At 63.8% G+C, this 19,568-nt stretch overlaps 3 protein-coding genes across 3 annotated transcripts; all 3 read left to right on the top strand.

Annotated features, from left to right (window-relative positions):
* The first annotated feature begins 615 nt into the window (after positions 1-615).
* Positions 616-11,346, top strand: LOC138742075 (serine/arginine repetitive matrix protein 2-like). The gene is made up of 20 exons (XM_069896267.1): positions 616-809; positions 869-1,007; positions 1,224-1,381; positions 1,754-1,938; positions 2,000-2,159; positions 2,569-3,380; positions 3,579-3,820; positions 4,229-4,462; positions 4,559-4,801; positions 5,307-5,494; positions 5,904-6,042; positions 6,208-7,104; positions 7,512-7,650; positions 7,732-7,900; positions 8,338-8,449; positions 8,531-9,021; positions 9,577-9,765; positions 9,862-10,110; positions 10,392-10,530; positions 10,696-11,346. Exons 1-20 carry the CDS (start codon positions 616-618, stop codon positions 11,344-11,346), a joined length of 5,730 nt encoding a protein of 1,909 aa, XP_069752368.1.
* LOC138742074 (uncharacterized) lies at positions 11,343-14,390 on the top strand. Its single transcript, XM_069896266.1, has 6 exons — positions 11,343-11,486; positions 11,895-12,128; positions 12,225-12,467; positions 12,973-13,160; positions 13,570-13,708; positions 13,911-14,390. Exons 1-6 carry the CDS (start codon positions 11,343-11,345, stop codon positions 14,388-14,390), a joined length of 1,428 nt encoding a protein of 475 aa, XP_069752367.1.
* Positions 14,391-14,626: 236 nt separating this feature from the next.
* Positions 14,627-19,276, top strand: LOC138742073 (serine/arginine repetitive matrix protein 5-like). The gene is made up of 10 exons (XM_069896265.1): positions 14,627-14,770; positions 15,154-15,292; positions 15,374-15,542; positions 15,980-16,091; positions 16,173-16,663; positions 17,219-17,407; positions 17,504-17,752; positions 18,034-18,172; positions 18,338-18,873; positions 18,988-19,276. The coding sequence occupies exons 1-10, from the start codon at positions 14,627-14,629 to the stop codon at positions 19,274-19,276; spliced, it is 2,457 nt and encodes an 818-aa protein (XP_069752366.1).
* Positions 19,277-19,568: the final 292 nt, after the last annotated feature.

Genomic DNA, 19,568 nt, shown 5'->3' with positions numbered 1-19,568 from the left:
TCACGAGGAGCGAAGCCCCGTCCCGTCACTAGGAGAGAAGCCCCATCCCGTCACACGGAGCGAACCCCCGTCCCGTCACACGGAGCGAAGCCCCGTATCGTCACACGGAGCGAAGCCCCGTCCCGTCACGCGGAGCGAAGCCCAGTCCCGTCACACGGAACGAAGCCCTTCCATCACACGGAGCGATGCCCCGTCCTGTCCCATCACACACAACTGGGGCAGGGACTCACAGCAAAGCCCAAACCCTTCACACACTCCTGGGGCGGGATGACAGAGTGAAGCCCCATACCGTCATACAGAGCGAAGCCCCTTCCCGTCACACACTCCCATGGCAGGGACAAGGAGCGAAGCCCCGTCCCGTCACAAGGAGCGAAGCCACGTCCCGTCAAGAGGAGCGAAGCCCCGTCGCGTCACGAGGAGCGAAGCTCCGTCCCGTCACGTGGAGCGAAGCCCCGTCCCGTCACGAGGAGCGAAGACCCGTCCCGTCACGAGGAGTGAAGCCCCGTCTCGTCACGAGGAGCGTAGCCCCGTCCCTTCACGAGGAGCGAAGCCCCGTCCCGTCACGAGGAGCGTAGCCCCGTCCCTTCACGAGGAGCGAAACCCCGTCCCGTCACAATGAGCGAAGCCCCGTCCAGTCACAAGGAGCGAAGCCCCGTACCGTCACGAGGAGCGAAGCCGCGTCCCGTCAAGAGGAGCGAAGCCCAGTCCCGTCACGAGGAGGGAAGCCCCATCCAGTCACATGGAGCGAAGCCCTGTCCCGTCACGAGGAGCGAAGCCCCGTCCCATCACGAGGAGCGAAGCCCCGTCTCGTCACACAGAGAGAAGCCCCGTCCCGTCACACAGAGTGAAGACCCATCCCGTCACACAGAGCAAAGCCCCGTCCCGTCACACAGAGCAAAGCCCCGTCCCGTCACACAGAGCAAAGCCCCATACCGTTACACAAACCTGGGGTGGGGACACAGAGCAAAGCTCCAACCCTTCACACACTCCCGGGGCCGGGACACAGAGTAAATCCCGGTCCCGTCACAAAGAGCGAGGCCCTGTCCCGTTACGCAGAGCAAATCCTCGTCCTCTCCCGTCACACGGAGCGAAGCCCCTATATGTCACACGGAGCGAAGCCCCGTCCCGTCACACTCCCAGGACAGGGAAGAGAGTGAGGCACCATCCCGTCGCACAATGCTGGGGCGGAGGCACGTAGCATCGCCCCGTCCCATCACACAAAGCGTCGCCCCGTCCCGCCAAAAACTCCAGGGGCGGTGAAACGGAGTGAAGCCGCGTCCCGTCACGCAGAGCGAAGCCCTGTCCCGTCATACGGATCGAAGCCCCGTCCCGTCACGAGGAGCGAAGCCCCGTCCCGTCACGAGGAGCGAAGCCCCGACCCGTCAAGAGGAGCGAAGCCCCGTCCCGTCACGAGGAGCGAAGTCCCGTCCCGTCACGAGGAGCGAAGCCCCGTCCCGTCACAAAGAGCGAAGCCCCGTCCCGTCACGAGGAGCGAAGCCCCGTCCCGTCACGAGGAGCAAAGCCCCGTCCCGTCACGTGGAGCGAAGCCCCGTCTCGTCACACAGATAGAAGCCCCGTCACCTCACACAGAGTGAAGACCCATCCCGTCACACAGAGCAAAGCCCCGTCCCGTCACACAGAGCAAAGCCCCGTCCCGTCACACAGAGCAAAGCCCCATCCCGTCACACAAACCTGGGGTGGGGACACAGAGCAAAGCTCCAACCCTTCACACACTCACGGGGCCGGGACACAGAGTAAATCCCGGTCCCGTCACAAAGAGCGAGGCCCTGTCCCGTTACGCAGAGCAAATACTCGTCCTCTCCCGTCACACGGAGCGAAGCACCTATACGTCACACGGAGCGAATCCCCGTCCCGTCACACTCCCGGGGCAGGGACAGAGAGTGAAGCACCATCCCGTCGCACAATGCTGGGGCGGAGGCACGTAGCATCGCCCCGTCCAATCACACAAAGCGTCGCCCCGTCCCGCCAAAAACTCCAGGGGCGGTGAAACAGAGTGAAGCCGCGTCCCGTCACGAAGAGCGAAGCCCCGTCCCGTCATACGGATCGAAGCCACGTCCCGTCACACGGAGCAAAGCACCGTCCCGTCACACGCTGCGAAGCCCCGACCCGTCACATGGAGCAAAGTCCTGTCCCGTCACGTAGAGCGAAGCCCCGTCCCTTCACACAGAGAGAAGCCCCTTCCCGTCACACAGAGTGAAATCCCATCCCGTCAGGCAGAGCAAAGCCCCGTCCCGTCACACAGAGCAAAGCCGTCCCGTCACACAGAGCAAAGCCCCGTCCCTTCACACATACCTGGGGTGTAGACACAGAGCAAAGCCCCAACCCTTCACACATTCCCGGGGCAGGGACACAGAGCAAAGCCCTGTCCCATCACGAGGAGCGAAGCCCCGTACCGTCACGAGGAGCGAAGCCCCGTCACGTCACACAGAGAGAAGCCCCGTCCCTTCACACAGAGTGAAGACCCATCCCGTCACACAGAACAAAGCCCCAACCCTTCACACACTCCCGGGGCAGGGACACAGAGTAAATCCCCATTCCGTCACACAGAGCAAAGCCTCGTCCACTCCCGTCACACGGAGCGAAGCCCCGACCATTTACACGGACTGGAGCCCCGTCCCGTCACACTCCCGGGGCAGGGACAGAGATTGAAGCGCCATCCCATCACACAATGCTGGAGCGGAGTCACGTAGCGTCGCCACGTCCCGTCACACAAAGGGTCGCCCCGTCCCGTCAAACACTCCAGGGACGGGGAGACAGAGTGAAGTCCTGTCCAGTCACACAGAGCGAAGCACCATCCCGTCACACTCTCCCGAGGCAGGGACACAGAATAAAGCCCATACCCGTCACACAGAGTAAAGTCTCACCCTGTCCCGTCACACGGAGCGAAGCCCTGTCCCGTCACAAGGAGCGAAGCCCCGTCCCGTCACAAGGAGAGAAGTCCCGTCCCGTCACGAGGAGAGATGCCCCGTCACGTCACAAGGAGAGAAGCCATCGTTCCGTCACATGGAGCGCAGCCCCGTCCCGTGACACGGACCGAAGCACCGTCCTGTCACACGAGCGAAGTCCCGTCCCACACGGAGCGAAGACCCGTCCCGTCACACGGAGCAAAGCCCCGTCCCGTCACACGGAGCGAAGCCCCGTCCCGTCACACGGAACGAAGTCCCTTCCGTCACACGGACCGAAGCACCGTCCTGTCACACGAGCGAAGTCCCGTCCCACATGGAGCGAAGACCCGTCCCGTCACACGGAGCAAAGCCCCGTCCCGTCACACGGAGCGAAGCCCCGTCCCGTCACACGGAACGAAGTCCCTTCCGTCACACGGAGCGAAGCCCCGTCCCGTCCCGTCACACACACCTGGGGCAGGGACTCAGAGCAAACCCGAACCCTTCACACACTCCAGGGGCGGGGAGACAGAGTGAAGCCCCATACTGTCACACAGAGCGAAGCCCATTCCCGTCACACATTCCCATGGCAGGGACAAGGAGCGAAGCCCCGTCCCGTCACGAGGAGGGAAGCCCCGTCCCGTCACGAGGATGGAAGCCCCGTCCCGTCACGAGGAGCGAAGACCCGTCCCGTCACGAGGAGTGAAGCCCCGTCCCGTCACGAGGAGCGTAGCCCCGTCCCTTCACGAGGAGCGAAGCCCCGTCCCGTCACGATGAGCGAAGCCCCGTCCAGTCACAAGGAGCGAAGCCCCGTACCGTCACGAGGAGCGAAGCCGCATCCCGTCAAGAGGAGCGAAGCCCAGTCCCGTCACGAGGAGGGAAGCCCCATCCCGTCACGTGGAGCGAAGCCCCGTCCCGTCACGAGGAGTGAAGCCCCGTCCCGTCACGAGGAGCGAAGCCCCGTCCCGTCACAAAGAGCGAAGCCCCGTCCCGTCACGAGGAGCGAAGCCCCGTCCCGTCACGAGGAGCGAAGCCCCGTCCCGTCACGAGGAGAGAAGCCCCGTCCCGTCACGTGGAGCGAAGCCCCGTCCCGTCACGAGGAGAGAAGCCCTGTCCCGTCACAAGGAGCAAGCCCCGTCCCGTCACGAGGAGCGAAGCCCCGTCCCGTCACGAGGAGCGAAGCCCCGTCCCGTCACGAGGAGCGAAGTCCCGTCCCGTCACGTGGAGCGAAGCCCCGTCTCGTCACACAGAGAGAAGCCCCGTCCCGTCACACAGAGTGAAGACCCATCCCGTCACACAGAGCAAAGCCCCGTCCCGTCACACAGAGCAAAGCCCCGTCCCGTCACACAGAGCAAAGCCCCATACCGTTACACAAACCTGGGGTGGGGACACAGAGCAAAGCTCCAACCCTTCACACACTCCCGGGGCCGGGACACAGAGTAAATCCCGGTCCCGTCACAAAGAGCGAGGCCCTGTCCCGTTACGCAGAGCAAATCCTCGTCCTCTCCCGTCACACGGATCGAAGCCCCTATATGTCACACGGAGCGAAGCCCCGTCCCGTCACACTCCCAGGGCAGGGAAGAGAGTGAGGCACCATCCCGTCGCACAATGCTGGGGCGGAGGCACGTAGCATCGCCCCGTCCCATCACACAAAGCGTCGCCCCGTCCCGCCAAAAACTCCAGGGGCAGTGAAACGGAGTGAAGCCGCGTCCCGTCACGCAGAGCGAAGCCCCGTCCCGTCATACGGATCGAAGCCCCGTCCCATCACGAGGAGCGAAGCCCCGTCCCGTCACGAGGAGCGAAGCCCCGACCCGTCAAGAGGAGCGAAGCCCAGTCCCGTCACGAGGAGCGAAGTCCCGTCCCGTCACGAGGAGCGAAGCCCCGTCCCGTCACAAAGAGCGAAGCCCCGTCCCGTCATGAGGAGCGAAGCCCCGTCCCGTCACGAGGAGCAAAGCCCCGTCCCGTCACGTGGAGCGAAGCCCCGTCTCGTCACACAGATAGAAGCCCCGTCACCTCACACAGAGTGAAGACCCATCCCGTCACACAGAGCAAAGCCCCGTCCCGTCACACAGAGCAAAGCCCCGTCCCGTCACACAGAGCAAAGCCCCATCCCGTCACACAAACCTGGGGTGGGGACACAGAGCAAAGCTCCAACCCTTCACACACTCACGGGGCCGGGACACAGAGTAAATCCCGGTCCCGTCACAAAGAGCGAGGCCCTGTCCCGTTACGCAGAGCAAATCCTCGTCCTCTCCCGTCACACGGAGCGAAGCACCTATACGTCACACGGAGCGAATCCCCGTCCCGTCACACTCCCGGGGCAGGGACAGAGAGTGAAGCACCATCCCGTCGCACAATGCTGGGGCGGAGGCACGTAGCATCGCCCCGTCCAATCACACAAAGCGTCGCCCCGTCCCGCCAAAAACTCCAGGGGCGGTGAAACAGAGTGAAGCCGCGTCCCGTCACGAAGAGCGAAGCCCCGTCCCGTCATACGGATCGAAGCCACGTCCCGTCACACGGAGCAAAGCACCGTCCCGTCACACGCTGCGAAGCCCCGACCCGTCACATGGAGCAAAGTCCTGTCCCGTCACGTAGAGCGAAGCCCCGTCCCTTCACACAGAGAGAAGCCCCTTCCCGTCACACAGAGTGAAATCCCATCCCGTCACGCAGAGCAAAGCCCCGTCCCGTCACACAGAGCAAAGCCGTCCCGTCACACAGAGCAAATCCCCGTCCCTTCACACATACCTGGGGTGTAGACACAGAGCAAAGCCCCAACCCTTCACACATTCCCGGGGCAGGGACACAGAGCAAAGCCCTGTCCCATCACGAGGAGCGAAGCCCCGTACCGTCACGAGGAGCGAAGCCCCGTCACGTCACACAGAGAGAAGCCCCGTCCCTTCACACAGAGTGAAGACCCATCCCGTCACACAGAACAAAGCCCCAACCCTTCACACACTCCCGGGGCAGGGACACAGAGTAAATCCCCATTCCGTCACACAGAGCAAAGCCTCGTCCACTCCCGTCACACGGAGCGAAGCCCCGACCCTTTACACGGACTGGAGCCCCGTCCCGTCACACTCCCGGGGCAGGGACAGAGATTGAAGCGCCATCCCATCACACAATGCTGGAGCGGAGTCACGTAGCGTCGCCACGTCCCGTCACACAAAGGGTCGCCCCGTCCCGTCAAACACTCCAGGGACGGGGAGACAGAGTGAAGTCCTGTCCAGTCACACAGAGCGAAGCACCATCCCGTCACACTCTCCCGAGGCAGGGACACAGAATAAAGCCCTGACCCGTCACACAGAGTAAAGTCTCACCCTGTCCCGTCACACGGAGCGAAGCCCTGTCCCGTCACAAGGAGCGAAGCCCCGTCCCGTCACAAGGAGAGAAGCCCCGTCCCGTCACGAGGAGAGATGCCCCGTCACGTCACAAGGAGAGAAGCCCCGTCCCGTCACACGAGCAAAGTCCCGTCCCACACGGAGCGAAGACCCGTCCCGTCACACGGAGCAAAGCCCTGTCCCGTCACACGGAGCGAAGCCCCGTCCCGTCACACGGAACGAAGTCCCTTCCGTCACACGGACCGAAGCACCGTCCTGTCACACGAGCGAAGTCCCGTCCCACATGGAGCGAAGACCCGTCCCGTCACACGGAGCAAAGCCCCGTCCCGTCACACGGAGCGAAGCCCCGTCCCGTCACACGCAACGAAGTCCCTTCCGTCACACGGAGCGAAGCCCCGTCCCGTCCCTTCACACACACCTGGGGCAGGGACTCAGAGCAAACCCGAACCCTTCACACACTCCAGGGGCGGGGAGACAGAGTGAAGCCCCATACCTTCACACAGAGCGAAGCCAATTCCCGTCACACATTCCCATGGCAGGGACAAGGAGAAAAGCCCCGTCCCGTCACGAGGAGGGAAGCCCCGTCCCGTCACGAGGATGGAAGTCCCGTCCCGTCACGAGGAGCGAAGACCCGTCCTGTCACGAGGAGTGAAGCCCCGTCCCGTCACGAGGAGCGTAGCCCCATCCCTTCACGAGGAGCGAAGCCCCGTCCCGTCACGATGAGCGAAGCCCCGTCCAGTCACAAGGAGCGAAGCCCCGTACCGTCACGAGGAGCGAAGCCGCGTCCCGTCAAGAGGAGCGAAGCCCGGTCCCGTCACGAGGAGGGAAGCCCCATCCCGTCACGTGGAGCGAAGCCCCGTCCCGTCACGAGGAGCGAAGCCCCGTCCCGTCACGAGGAGCGAAGCCCCGTCCCGTCACAAAGAGCGAAGCCCCGTCCCGTCACGAGGAGAGAAGCCCTGTCCCGTCACAAGGAGCAAGCCCCGTCCCGTCACGAGGAGCGAAGCCCCGTCCCGTCACGAGGAGCGAAGCCCCGTCCCGTCACGTGGAGCGAAGCCCCGTCCCGTCACGAGGAGAGAAGCCCTGTCCCGTCACAAGGAGCAAGCCCCGTCCCGTCACGAGGAGCGAAGCCCCGTCCCGTCACGAGGAGCGAAGCCCCGTCCCGTCACGAGGAGCGAAGTCCCGTCCCGTCACGTGGAGCGAAGCCCCGTCTCGTCACACAGAGAGAAGCCCCGTCCCGTCACACAGAGTGAAGACCCATCCCGTCACACAGAGCAAAGCCCCGTCCCGTCACACAGAGCAAAGCCCCGTCCCGTCACACAGAGCAAAGCCCCATTCCGTTACACAAACCTGGGGTGGGGACACAGAGCAAAGCTCCAACCCTTCACACACTCCCGGGGCCGGGACACAGAGTAAATCCCGGTCCCGTCACAAAGAGCGAGGCCCTGTCCCGTTACGCAGAGCAAATCCTCGTCCTCTCCCGTCACACGGAGCGAAGCCCCTATCCGTCACACGGAGCGAAGCCCCGTCCCGTCACACTCCCGGGGCAGGGACAGAGAGTGAAGCACCATCCCGTCGCACAATGCTGGGGCGAAGGCACGTAGCATCGCCCCGTCCCATCACACAAAGCGTCGCCCCGTCCCGTCAAAAACTCCTGGGGCGGTGAAACAGAGTGAAGCCGCGTCCCGTCACGCAGAGTGAAGCCCCGTCTTGTCATACGGATCGAAGCCACGTCCCGTCACACGGAGCGAAGCACCGTCCCGTCACACACTGCGAAGACCCGACCCGTCACATGGAGCAAAGTCCTGTCCCGTCACATAGAGCGAAGCCCCGTCCCTTCACACAGAGAGAAGCCACTTCCCGTCACACAGAGTGAAGACCCATCCCGTCACACAGAGCAAACCCCGTCCTGTCACACAGAGCAAATCCCCTTCCCGTCACACAGAGCAAAGCCCCGTCCCGTCACGCAGATCAAAGCCCCGTCCCGTCACACAGAGCAAAGCCCGTCCCGTCACACAGAGCAAAGCCCCGTCCCGTCACAAATACCTGGGGTGTAGACACAGAGCAAAGCCCCAACCCTTCACACATTCCCGGGGCAGGGACAAAGAGCAAAGTCCTGATCCGTCACGCGGAGCGAAGCCCCGTCCCGTCACACGGAGCGAAGCCTCGTCCACTCCCGTCACACGGAGCGAAGCCCCGACCCTTTACACGGTCTGGAGCCCCGTCCCGTCACACTCCCGTGCCAGGGACAGAGAGTGAAGCGCCATCCCGTCACACAATGCTGGGGCGCAGACACGTAGCGTCGCCACGTCCCGTCACACAAAGGGTCGCCCCGTCCCGTCAAACACTCCAGGGACGGGGAGACAGAGTGAAGCCCTGTCAGGTCTCACAGAGCGAAGCACCGTCCCGTCACACTCTCCCGAAGCAGGGACACAGAATAAAACCCTCACCCGTCACACAGAGCAAAGTCTCACCCTGTCCCGTCACACGGAGCGAAGCCCCGTCCCGTCACAAGGAGCGAAGCCCCGTCCCGTAACTAGGAGAGAAGCCCCATCCCGTCACACGGAGCGAACCCCCGTCCCGTCACACGGAGCGAAGCCCCGTCCCGTCACACGGAGCGAAGCCCCGTCACGTCACGCGGAGCGAAGCCCCGTCCCGTCACACGGAACGAAGCCCTTCCATCACACGGAGCGATGCCCCGTCCCGTCCCATCACACACACCTGGGGCAGGGACTCACAGCAAAGCCCCAACCCTTCACACACTCCTGGGGCGGGAAGACAGAGTGAAGCCCCATACCGTCATACAGAGCGAAGCCACTTCCCGTCACACACTCCCATGGCAGGGACAAGGAGCGAAGCCCCGTCCCGTCACAAGGAGCTAAGCCCCGTCCCGTCAAGAGGAGCGAAGCCCCGTCGCGTCACGAGGAGCGAAGCTCCGTCCCGTCACGTGGAGCGAAGCCCCGTCCCGTCACGAGGAGAGAATCCCCGTCCCATCACGAGGAGCAAGCCCCGTCCCGTCACGAGGAGCGACGCCCCGTCCCGTCACGAGGAGCGAAGCACCGTCCAGTCACGAGGAGCGAAGCCCCGTCCCGTCACGAGGAGCGAAGTCCCATCCCGTCACGTGGAGCGAAGCCCCGTCTCGTCACACAGAGAGAAGCCCCGTCCCATCACACAGAGTGAAGACCCATCCCGTCACACAGAGCAAAGCCCCGTCCCGTCACACAGAGCAAAGCCCCGTCCCGTCACACAGAGCAAAGCCCCATCCCGTCACACAAACCTGGGGTGGGGACACAGAGCAAAGCTCCAACCCTTCACACACTCCCGGGGCCGGGACACAGAGTAAATTCCGGTCCCGTCACAAAGAGCGAGGCCCTGTCCCGTTACGCAGAGCAAATCCTCGTCCTCTCCCGTCATACGGAGCGAAGCACCTATACGTCACACGGAGCGAATCCCCGTCCCGTCACACTCCCGGGGCAGGGACAGAGAGTGAAGCACCATCCCGTCGCACAATGCTGGGGCGGAGGCACGTAGCATCGCCCCGTCCAATCACACAAAGCGTCGCCCCGTCCCGCCAAAAACTCCAGGGGCGGTGAAACAGAGTGAAGCCGCGTCCCGTCACGCAGAGCGAAGCCCCGTTCCGTCACACGGATCGAAGCCACGTCCCGTCACACGGAGCAAAGCACCGTCCCGTCACACGCTGCGAAGCCCCGACCCGTCACATGGAGCAAAGTCCTGTCCCGTCACGTAAAGCGAAGCCCCGTCCCTTCACACAGAGAGAAGCCCCTTCCCGTCACACAGAGTGAAATCCCATCCCGTCACGCAGAGCAAAGCCCCGTCCCGTCACACAGAGCAAAGCCGTCCCGTCACACAGAGCAAAGCCCCGTCCCTTCACACATACCTGGGGTGTAGACACAGAGCAAAGCCCCAACCCTTCACACATTCCCGGGGCAGGGACACAGAGCAAAGCCCTGTCCCATCACGAGGAGCGAAGCCCCGTACCGTCACGAGGAGCGAAGCCCCGTCACGTCACACAGAGAGAAGCCCCGTCCCTTCACACAGAGTGAAGACCCATCCCGTCACACAGAACAAAGCCCCAACCCTTCACACACTCCCGGGGCAGGGACACAGAGTAAATCCCCATTCCGTCACACAGAGCAAAGCCTCGTCCACACCCGTCACACGGAGCGAAGCCCCGACCCTTTACACGGACTGGAGCCCCGTCCCGTCACACTCCCGGGGCAGGGACAGAGATTGAAGCGCCATCCCATCACACAATGCTGGAGCGGAGACACGTAGCGTCGCCACGTCCCGTCACACAAAGGGTCGCCCCGTCCCGTCAAACACTCCAGGGACGGGGAGACAGAGTGAAGTCCTGTCCAGTCACACAGAGCGAAGCACCATCCCGTCACACGCTCCCGAGGCAGGGACACAGAATAAAGCCCTGACCCGTCACACAGAGTAAAGTCTCACCCTGTCCCGTCACACGGAGCGAAGCCCTGTCCCGTCACAAGGAGCGAAGCCCCGTCCCGTCACAAGGAGAGAAGCCCCGTCCCGTCACGAGGAGAGATGCCCCGTCCCGTCACAAGGAGAGAAGCCATCGTCCCGTCACATGGAGCGCAGCCCCGTCCCATCACACGAAGCGCAGCCCCGTCCCGTCACACAGAGCGCAGCCCCATCCCGTAACACGGAGCAAAGCCCCGTCCCGTCACACAGAGGAAAGCGCCGTCCCGTCACACGGAGCGAAGCCCCGTCCCGTCACACGGAGCGAACACCATCCCGTGACACGGACCGAAGCACCGTCCTGTCACACGAGCGAAGTCCCGTCCCACACCGAGCGAAGACCCGTCCCGTCACACGGAGCAAAGCCCCGTCCCGTCACACGGAGCGAAGCCCCGTCCCGTCACACGCAACGAAGTCCCTTCCGTCACACGGAGCGAAGCCCCGTCCCGTCACGAGGAGCGAAGCCCCGTCCCGTCACGAGGATGGAAGCCCCGTCCCGTCACGAGGAGCGAAGACCCGTCCCGTCACGAGGAGTGAAGCCCCGTCCCGTCACGAGGAGCGTAGCCCCGTCCCTTCACGAGGAGCGAAGCCCCGTCCCGTCACGATGAGCGAAGCCCCGTCCAGTCACAAGGAGCGAAGCCCCGTACCGTCACGAGGAGCGAAGCCGCATCCCGTCAAGAGGAGCGAAGCCCAGTCCCGTCACGAGGAGGGAAGCCCCATCCCGTCACGTGGAGCGAAGCCCCGTCCCGTCACGAGGAGTGAAGCCCCGTCCCGTCACGAGGAGCGAAGCCCCGTCCCGTCACAAAGAGCGAAGCCCCGTCCCGTCACGAGGAGCGAAGCCCCGTCCCGTCACGAGGAGCGAAGCCCCGTCCCGTCACGAGGAGAGAAGCCCCGTCCCGTCACGTGGAGCGAAGCCCCGTCCCGTCACGAGGAGAGAAGCCCTGTCCCGTCACAAGGAGCAAGCCCCGTCCCGTCACGAGGAGCGAAGCCCCGTCCCGTCACGAGGAGCGAAGCCCCGTCCCGTCACGAGGAGCGAAGTCCCGTCCCGTCACGTGGAGCGAAGCCCCGTCTCGTCACACAGAGAGAAGCCCCGTCCCGTCACACAGAGTGAAGACCCATCCCGTCACACAGAGCAAAGCCCCGTCCCGTCACACAGAGCAAAGCCCCGTCCCGTCACACAGAGCAAAGCCCCATACCGTTACACAAACCTGGGGTGGGGACACAGAGCAAAGCTCCAACCCTTCACACACTCCCGGGGCCGGGACACAGAGTAAATCCCGGTCCCGTCACAAAGAGCGAGGCCCTGTCCCGTTACGCAGAGCAAATCCTCGTCCTCTCCCGTCACACGGATCGAAGCCCCTATATGTCACACGGAGCGAAGCCCCGTCCCGTCACACTCCCAGGGCAGGGAAGAGAGTGAGGCACCATCCCGTCGCACAATGCTGGGGCGGAGGCACGTAGCATCGCCCCGTCCCATCACACAAAGCGTCGCCCCGTCCCGCCAAAAACTCCAGGGGCAGTGAAACGGAGTGAAGCCGCGTCCCGTCACGCAGAGCGAAGCCCCGTCCCGTCATACGGATCGAAGCCCCGTCCCATCACGAGGAGCGAAGCCCCGTCCCGTCACGAGGAGCGAAGCCCCGACCCGTCAAGAGGAGCGAAGCCCAGTCCCGTCACGAGGAGCGAAGTCCCGTCCCGTCACGAGGAGCGAAGCCCCGTCCCGTCACAAAGAGCGAAGCCCCGTCCCGTCATGAGGAGCGAAGCCCCGTCCCGTCACGAGGAGCAAAGCCCCGTCCCGTCACGTGGAGCGAAGCCCCGTCTCGTCACACAGATAGAAGCCCCGTCACCTCACACAGAGTGAAGACCCATCCCGTCACACAGAGCAAAGCCCCGTCCCGTCACACAGAGCAAAGCCCCGTCCCGTCACACAGAGCAAAGCCCCATCCCGTCACACAAACCTGGGGTGGGGACACAGAGCAAAGCTCCAACCCTTCACACACTCACGGGGCCGGGACACAGAGTAAATCCCGGTCCCGTCACAAAGAGCGAGGCCCTGTCCCGTTACGCAGAGCAAATCCTCGTCCTCTCCCGTCACACGGAGCGAAGCACCTATACGTCACACGGAGCGAATCCCCGTCCCGTCACACTCCCGGGGCAGGGACAGAGAGTGAAGCACCATCCCGTCGCACAATGCTGGGGCGGAGGCACGTAGCATCGCCCCGTCCAATCACACAAAGCGTCGCCCCGTCCCGCCAAAAACTCCAGGGGCGGTGAAACAGAGTGAAGCCGCGTCCCGTCACGAAGAGCGAAGCCCCGTCCCGTCATACGGATCGAAGCCACGTCCCGTCACACGGAGCAAAGCACCGTCCCGTCACACGCTGCGAAGCCCCGACCCGTCACATGGAGCAAAGTCCTGTCCCGTCACGTAGAGCGAAGCCCCGTCCCTTCACACAGAGAGAAGCCCCTTCCCGTCACACAGAGTGAAATCCCATCCCGTCACGCAGAGCAAAGCCCCGTCCCGTCACACAGAGCAAAGCCGTCCCGTCACACAGAGCAAATCCCCGTCCCTTCACACATACCTGGGGTGTAGACACAGAGCAAAGCCCCAACCCTTCACACATTCCCGGGGCAGGGACACAGAGCAAAGCCCTGTCCCATCACGAGGAGCGAAGCCCCGTACCGTCACGAGGAGCGAAGCCCCGTCACGTCACACAGAGAGAAGCCCCGTCCCTTCACACAGAGTGAAGACCCATCCCGTCACACAGAACAAAGCCCCAACCCTTCACACACTCCCGGGGCAGGGACACAGAGTAAATCCCCATTCCGTCACACAGAGCAAAGCCTCGTCCACTCCCGTCACACGGAGCGAAGCCCCGACCCTTTACACGGACTGGATCCCCGTCCCGTCACACTCCCGGGGCAGGGACAGAGATTGAAGCGCCATCCCATCACACAATGCTGGAGCGGAGTCACGTAGCGTCGCCACGTCCCGTCACACAAAGGGTCGCCCCGTCCCGTCAAACACTCCAGGGACGGGGAGACAGAGTGAAGTCCTGTCCAGTCACACAGAGCGAAGCACCATCCCGTCACACTCTCCCGAGGCAGGGACACAGAATAAAGCCCTGACCCGTCACACAGAGTAAAGTCTCACCCTATCCCGTCACACGGAGCGAAGCCCTGTCCCGTCACAAGGAGCGAAGCCCCGTCCCGTCACAAGGAGAGAAGCCCCGTCCCGTCACGAGGAGAGATGCCCCGTCACGTCACAAGGAGAGAAGCCCCGTCCCGTCACACGAGCAAAGTCCCGTCCCACACGGAGCGAAGACCCGTCCCGTCACACGGAGCAAAGCCCTGTCCCGTCACACGGAGCGAAGCCCCGTCCCGTCACACGGAACGAAGTCCCTTCCGTCACACGGACCGAAGCACCGTCCTGTCACACGAGCGAAGTCCCGTCCCACATGGAGCGAAGACCCGTCCCGTCACACGGAGCAAAGCCCCGTCCCGTCACACGGAGCGAAGCCCCGTCCCGTCACACGCAACGAAGTCCCTTCCGTCACACGGAGCGAAGCCCCGTCCCGTCCCTTCACACACACCTGGGGCAGGGACTCAGAGCAAACCCGAACCCTTCACACACTCCAGGGGCGGGGAGACAGAGTGAAGCCCCATACCTTCACACAGAGCGAAGCCAATTCCCGTCACACATTCCCATGGCAGGGACAAGGAGCGAAGCCCCGTCCCGTCACGAGGAGGGAAGCCCCGTCCCGTCACGAGGATGGAAGTCCCGTCCCGTCACGAGGAGCGAAGACCCGTCCTGTCACGAGGAGTGAAGCCCCGTCCCGTCACGAGGAGCGTAGCCCCATCCCTTCACGAGGAGCGAAGCCCCGTCCCGTCACGATGAGCGAAGCCCCGTCCAGTCACAAGGAGCGAAGCCCCGTACCGTCACGAGGAGCGAAGCCGCGTCCCGTCAAGAGGAGCGAAGCCCGGTCCCGTCACGAGGAGGGAAGCCCCATCCCGTCACGTGGAGCGAAGCCCCGTCCCGTCACGAGGAGCGAAGCCCCGTCCCGTCACGAGGAGCGAAGCCCCGTCCCGTCACAAAGAGCGAAGCCCCGTCCCGTCACGAGGAGCGAAGCCCCGTCCCGTCACGAGGAGCGAAGCCCCGTCCCGTCACGAGGAGCGAAGCCCCGTCCCGTCACGTGGAGCGAAGCCCCGTCCCGTCACGAGGAGAGAAGCCCTGTCCCGTCACAAGGAGCAAGCCCCGTCCCGTCACGAGGAGCGAAGCCCCGTCCCGTCACGAGGAGCGAAGCCCCGTCCCGTCACGAGGAGCGAAGTCCCGTCCCGTCACGTGGAGCGAAGCCCCGTCTCGTCACACAGAGAGAAGCCCCGTCCCGTCACACAGAGTGAAGACCCATCCCGTCACACAGAGCAAAGCCCCGTCCCGTCACACAGAGCAAAGCCCCGTCCCGTCACACAGAGCAAAGCCCCATTCCGTTACACAAACCTGGGGTGGGGACACAGAGCAAAGCTCCAACCCTTCACACACTCCCGGGGCCGGGACACAGAGTAAATCCCGGTCCCGTCACAAAGAGCGAGGCCCTGTCCCGTTACGCAGAGCAAATCCTCGTCCTCTCCCGTCACACGGAGCGAAGCCCCTATCCGTCACACGGAGCGAAGCCCCGTCCCGTCACACTCCCGGGGCAGGGACAGAGAGTGAAGCACCATCCCGTCGCACAATGCTGGGGCGAAGGCACGTAGCATCGCCCCGTCCCATCACACAAAGCGTCGCCCCGTCCCGTCAAAAACTCCTGGGGCGGTGAAACAGAGTGAAGCCGCGTCCCGTCACGCAGAGTGAAGCCCCGTCTTGTCATACGGATCGAAGCCACGTCCCGTCACACGGAGCGAAGCACCGTCCCGTCACACACTGCGAAGACCCGACCCGTCACATGGAGCAAAGTCCTGTCCCGTCACATAGAGCGAAGCCCCGTCCCTTCACACAGAGAGAAGCCACTTCCCGTCACACAGAGTGAAGACCCATCCCGTCACACAGAGCAAACCCCGTCCTGTCACACAGAGCAAATCCCCTTCCCGTCACACAGAGCAAAGCCCCGTCCCGTCACGCAGATCAAAGCCCCGTCCCGTCACACAGAGCAAAGCCCGTCCCGTCACACAGAGCAAAGCCCCGTCCCGTCACAAATACCTGGGGTGTAGACACAGAGCAAAGCCCCAACCCTTCACACATTCCCGGGGCAGGGACAAAGAGCAAAGTCCTGATCCGTCACGCGGAGCGAAGCCCCGTCCCGTCACACGGAGCGAAGCCTCGTCCACTCCCGTCACACGGAGCGAAGCCCCGACCCTTTACACGGTCTGGAGCCCCGTCCCGTCACACTCCCGTGCCAGGGACAGAGAGTGAAGCGCCATCCCGTCACACAATGCTGGGGCGCAGACACGTAGCGTCGCCACGTCCCGTCACACAAAGGGTCGCCCCGTCCCGTCAAACACTCCAGGGACGGGGAGACAGAGTGAAGCCCTGTCAGGTCTCACAGAGCGAAGCACCGTCCCGTCACACTCTCCCGAAGCAGGGACACAGAATAAAACCCTCACCCGTCACACAGAGCAAAGTCTCACCCTGTCCCGTCACACGGAGCGAAGCCCCGTCCCGTCACAAGGAGCGAAGCCCCGTCCCGTAACTAGGAGAGAAGCCCCATCCCGTCACACGGAGCGAACCCCCGTCCCGTCACACGGAGCTAAGCCCCGTCCCGTCACACGGAGCGAAGCCCCGTCACGTCACGCGGAGCGAAGCCCCGTCCCGTCACACGGAACGAAGCCCTTCCATCACACGGAGCGATGCCCCGTCCCGTCCCATCACACACACCTGGGGCAGGGACTCACAGCAAAGCCCCAACCCTTCACACACTCCTGGGGCGGGAAGACAGAGTGAAGCCCCATACCGTCATACAGAGCGAAGCCACTTCCCGTCACACACTCCCATGGCAGGGACAAGGAGCGAAGCCCCGTCCCGTCACAAGGAGCTAAGCCCCGTCCCGTCAAGAGGAGCGAAGCCCCGTCGCGTCACGAGGAGCGAAGCTCCGTCCCGTCACGTGGAGCGAAGCCCCGTCCCGTCACGAGGAGAGAATCCCCGTCCCATCACGAGGAGCAAGCCCCGTCCCGTCACGAGGAGCGACGCCCCGTCCCGTCACGAGGAGCGAAGCACCGTCCAGTCACGAGGAGCGAAGCCCCGTCCCGTCACGAGGAGCGAAGTCCCATCCCGTCACGTGGAGCGAAGCCCCGTCTCGTCACACAGAGAGAAGCCCCGTCCCATCACACAGAGTGAAGACCCATCCCGTCACACAGAGCAAAGCCCCGTCCCGTCACACAGAGCAAAGCCCCGTCCCGTCACACAGAGCAAAGCCCCATCCCGTCACACAAACCTGGGGTGGGGACACAGAGCAAAGCTCCAACCCTTCACACACTCCCGGGGCCGGGACACAGAGTAAATTCCGGTCCCGTCACAAAGAGCGAGGCCCTGTCCCGTTACGCAGAGCAAATCCTCGTCCTCTCCCGTCATACGGAGCGAAGCACCTATACGTCACACGGAGCGAATCCCCGTCCCGTCACACTCCCGGGGCAGGGACAGAGAGTGAAGCACCATCCCGTCGCACAATGCTGGGGCGGAGGCACGTAGCATCGCCCCGTCCAATCACACAAAGCGTCGCCCCGTCCCGCCAAAAACTCCAGGGGCGGTGAAACAGAGTGAAGCCGCGTCCCGTCACGCAGAGCGAAGCCCCGTTCCGTCACACGGATCGAAGCCACGTCCCGTCACACGGAGCAAAGCACCGTCCCGTCACACGCTGCGAAGCCCCGACCCGTCACATGGAGCAAAGTCCTGTCCCGTCACGTAGAGCGAAGCCCCGTCCCTTCACACAGAGAGAAGCCCCTTCCCGTCACACAGAGTGAAATCCCATCCCGTCACGCAGAGCAAAGCCCCGTCCCGTCACACAGAGCAAAGCCGTCCCGTCACACAGAGCAAAGCCCCGTCCCTTCACACATACCTGGGGTGTAGACACAGAGCAAAGCCCCAACCCTTCACACATTCCCGGGGCAGGGACACAGAGCAAAGCCCTGTCCCATCACGAGGAGCGAAGCCCCGTACCGTCACGAGGAGCGAAGCCCCGTCACGTCACACAGAGAGAAGCCCCGTCCCTTCACACAGAGTGAAGACCCATCCCGTCACACAGAACAAAGCCCCAACCCTTCACACACTCCCGGGGCAGGGACACAGAGTAAATCCCCATTCCGTCACACAGAGCAAAGCCTCGTCCACACCCGTCACACGGAGCGAAGCCCCGACCCTTTACACGGACTGGAGCCCCGTCCCGTCACACTCCCGGGGCAGGGACAGAGATTGAAGCGCCATCCCATCACACAATGCTGGAGCGGAGACACGTAGCGTCGCCACGTCCCGTCACACAAAGGGTCGCCCCGTCCCGTCAAACACTCCAGGGACGGGGAAACAGAGTGAAGTCCTGTCCAGTCACACAGAGCGAAGCACCATCCCGTCACACGCTCCCGAGGCAGGGACACAGAATAAAGCCCTGACCCGTCACACAGAGTAAAGTCTCACCCTGTCCCGTCACACGGAGCGAAGCCCTGTCCCGTCACAAGGAGCGAAGCCCCGTCCCGTCACAAGGAGAGAAGCCCCGTCCCGTCACGAGGAGAGATGCCCCGTCCCGTCACAAGGAGAGAAGCCATCGTCCCGTCACATGGAGCGCAGCCCCGTCCCATCACACGAAGCGCAGCCCCGTCCCGTCACACAGAGCGCAGCCCCATCCCGTAACACGGAGCAAAGCCCCGTCCCGTCACACAGAGGAAAGCGCCGTCCCGTCACACGGAGCGAAGCCCCGTCCCGTCACACGGAGCGAACACCATCCCGTGACACGGACCGAAGCACCGTCCTGTCACACGAGCGAAGTCCCGTCCCACACCGAGCGAAGACCCGTCCCGTCACACGGAGCAAAGCCCCGTCCCGTCACACGGAGCGAAGCCCCGTCCCGTCACACGCAACGAAGTCCCTTCCGTCACACGGAGCGAAGCCCCGTCCCGTCACGAGGAGCGAAGCCCCGTCCCGTCACGAGGAGCGAAGCCCCGTCCCGTCACGAGGAGCGAAGTCCCGTCCCGTCACGTGGAGCGAAGCCCCGTCTCGTCACACAGAGAGAAGCCCCGTCCCGTCACACAGAGTGAAGACCCATCCCGTCACACAGAGCAAAGCCCCGTCCCGTCACACAGAGCAAAGCCCCGTCCCGTCACACAGAGCAAAGCCCCATACCGTTACACAAACCTGGGGTGGGGACACAGAGCAAAGCTCCAACCCTTCACACACTCCCGGGGCCGGGACACAGAGTAAATCCCGGTCCCGTCACAAAGAGCGAGGCCCTGTCCCGTTACGCAGAGCAAATCCTCGTCCTCTCCCGTCACACGGATCGAAGCCCCTATATGTCACACGGAGCGAAGCCCCGTCCCGTCACACTCCCAGGGCAGGGAAGAGAGTGAGGCACCATCCCGTCGCACAATGCTGGGGCGGAGGCACGTAGCATCGCCCCGTCCCATCACACAAAGCATCGCCCCGTCCCGCCAAAAACTCCAGGGGCGGTGAAACGGAGTGAAGCCGCGTCCCGTCACGCAGAGCGAAGCCCCGTCCCGTCATACGGATCGAAGCCCCGTCCCGTCACGAGGAGCGAAGCCCCGTCCCGTCACGAGGAGCGAAGCCCCGACCCGTCAAGAGGAGCGAAGCCCCGTCCCGTCACGAGGAGCGAAGTCCCGTCCCGTCACGAGGAGCGAAGCC

The sequence above is a fragment of the Narcine bancroftii genome, chromosome 8 (genome assembly GCF_036971445.1).
Source record: "Narcine bancroftii isolate sNarBan1 chromosome 8, sNarBan1.hap1, whole genome shotgun sequence".
In the NCBI taxonomy this organism is placed as follows: Eukaryota; Metazoa; Chordata; class Chondrichthyes; order Torpediniformes; family Narcinidae; genus Narcine; species Narcine bancroftii.
The sequence above is the reverse complement of the archived record's forward strand: the minus strand, read 5'-3'. Positions and strand labels throughout refer to the sequence as shown.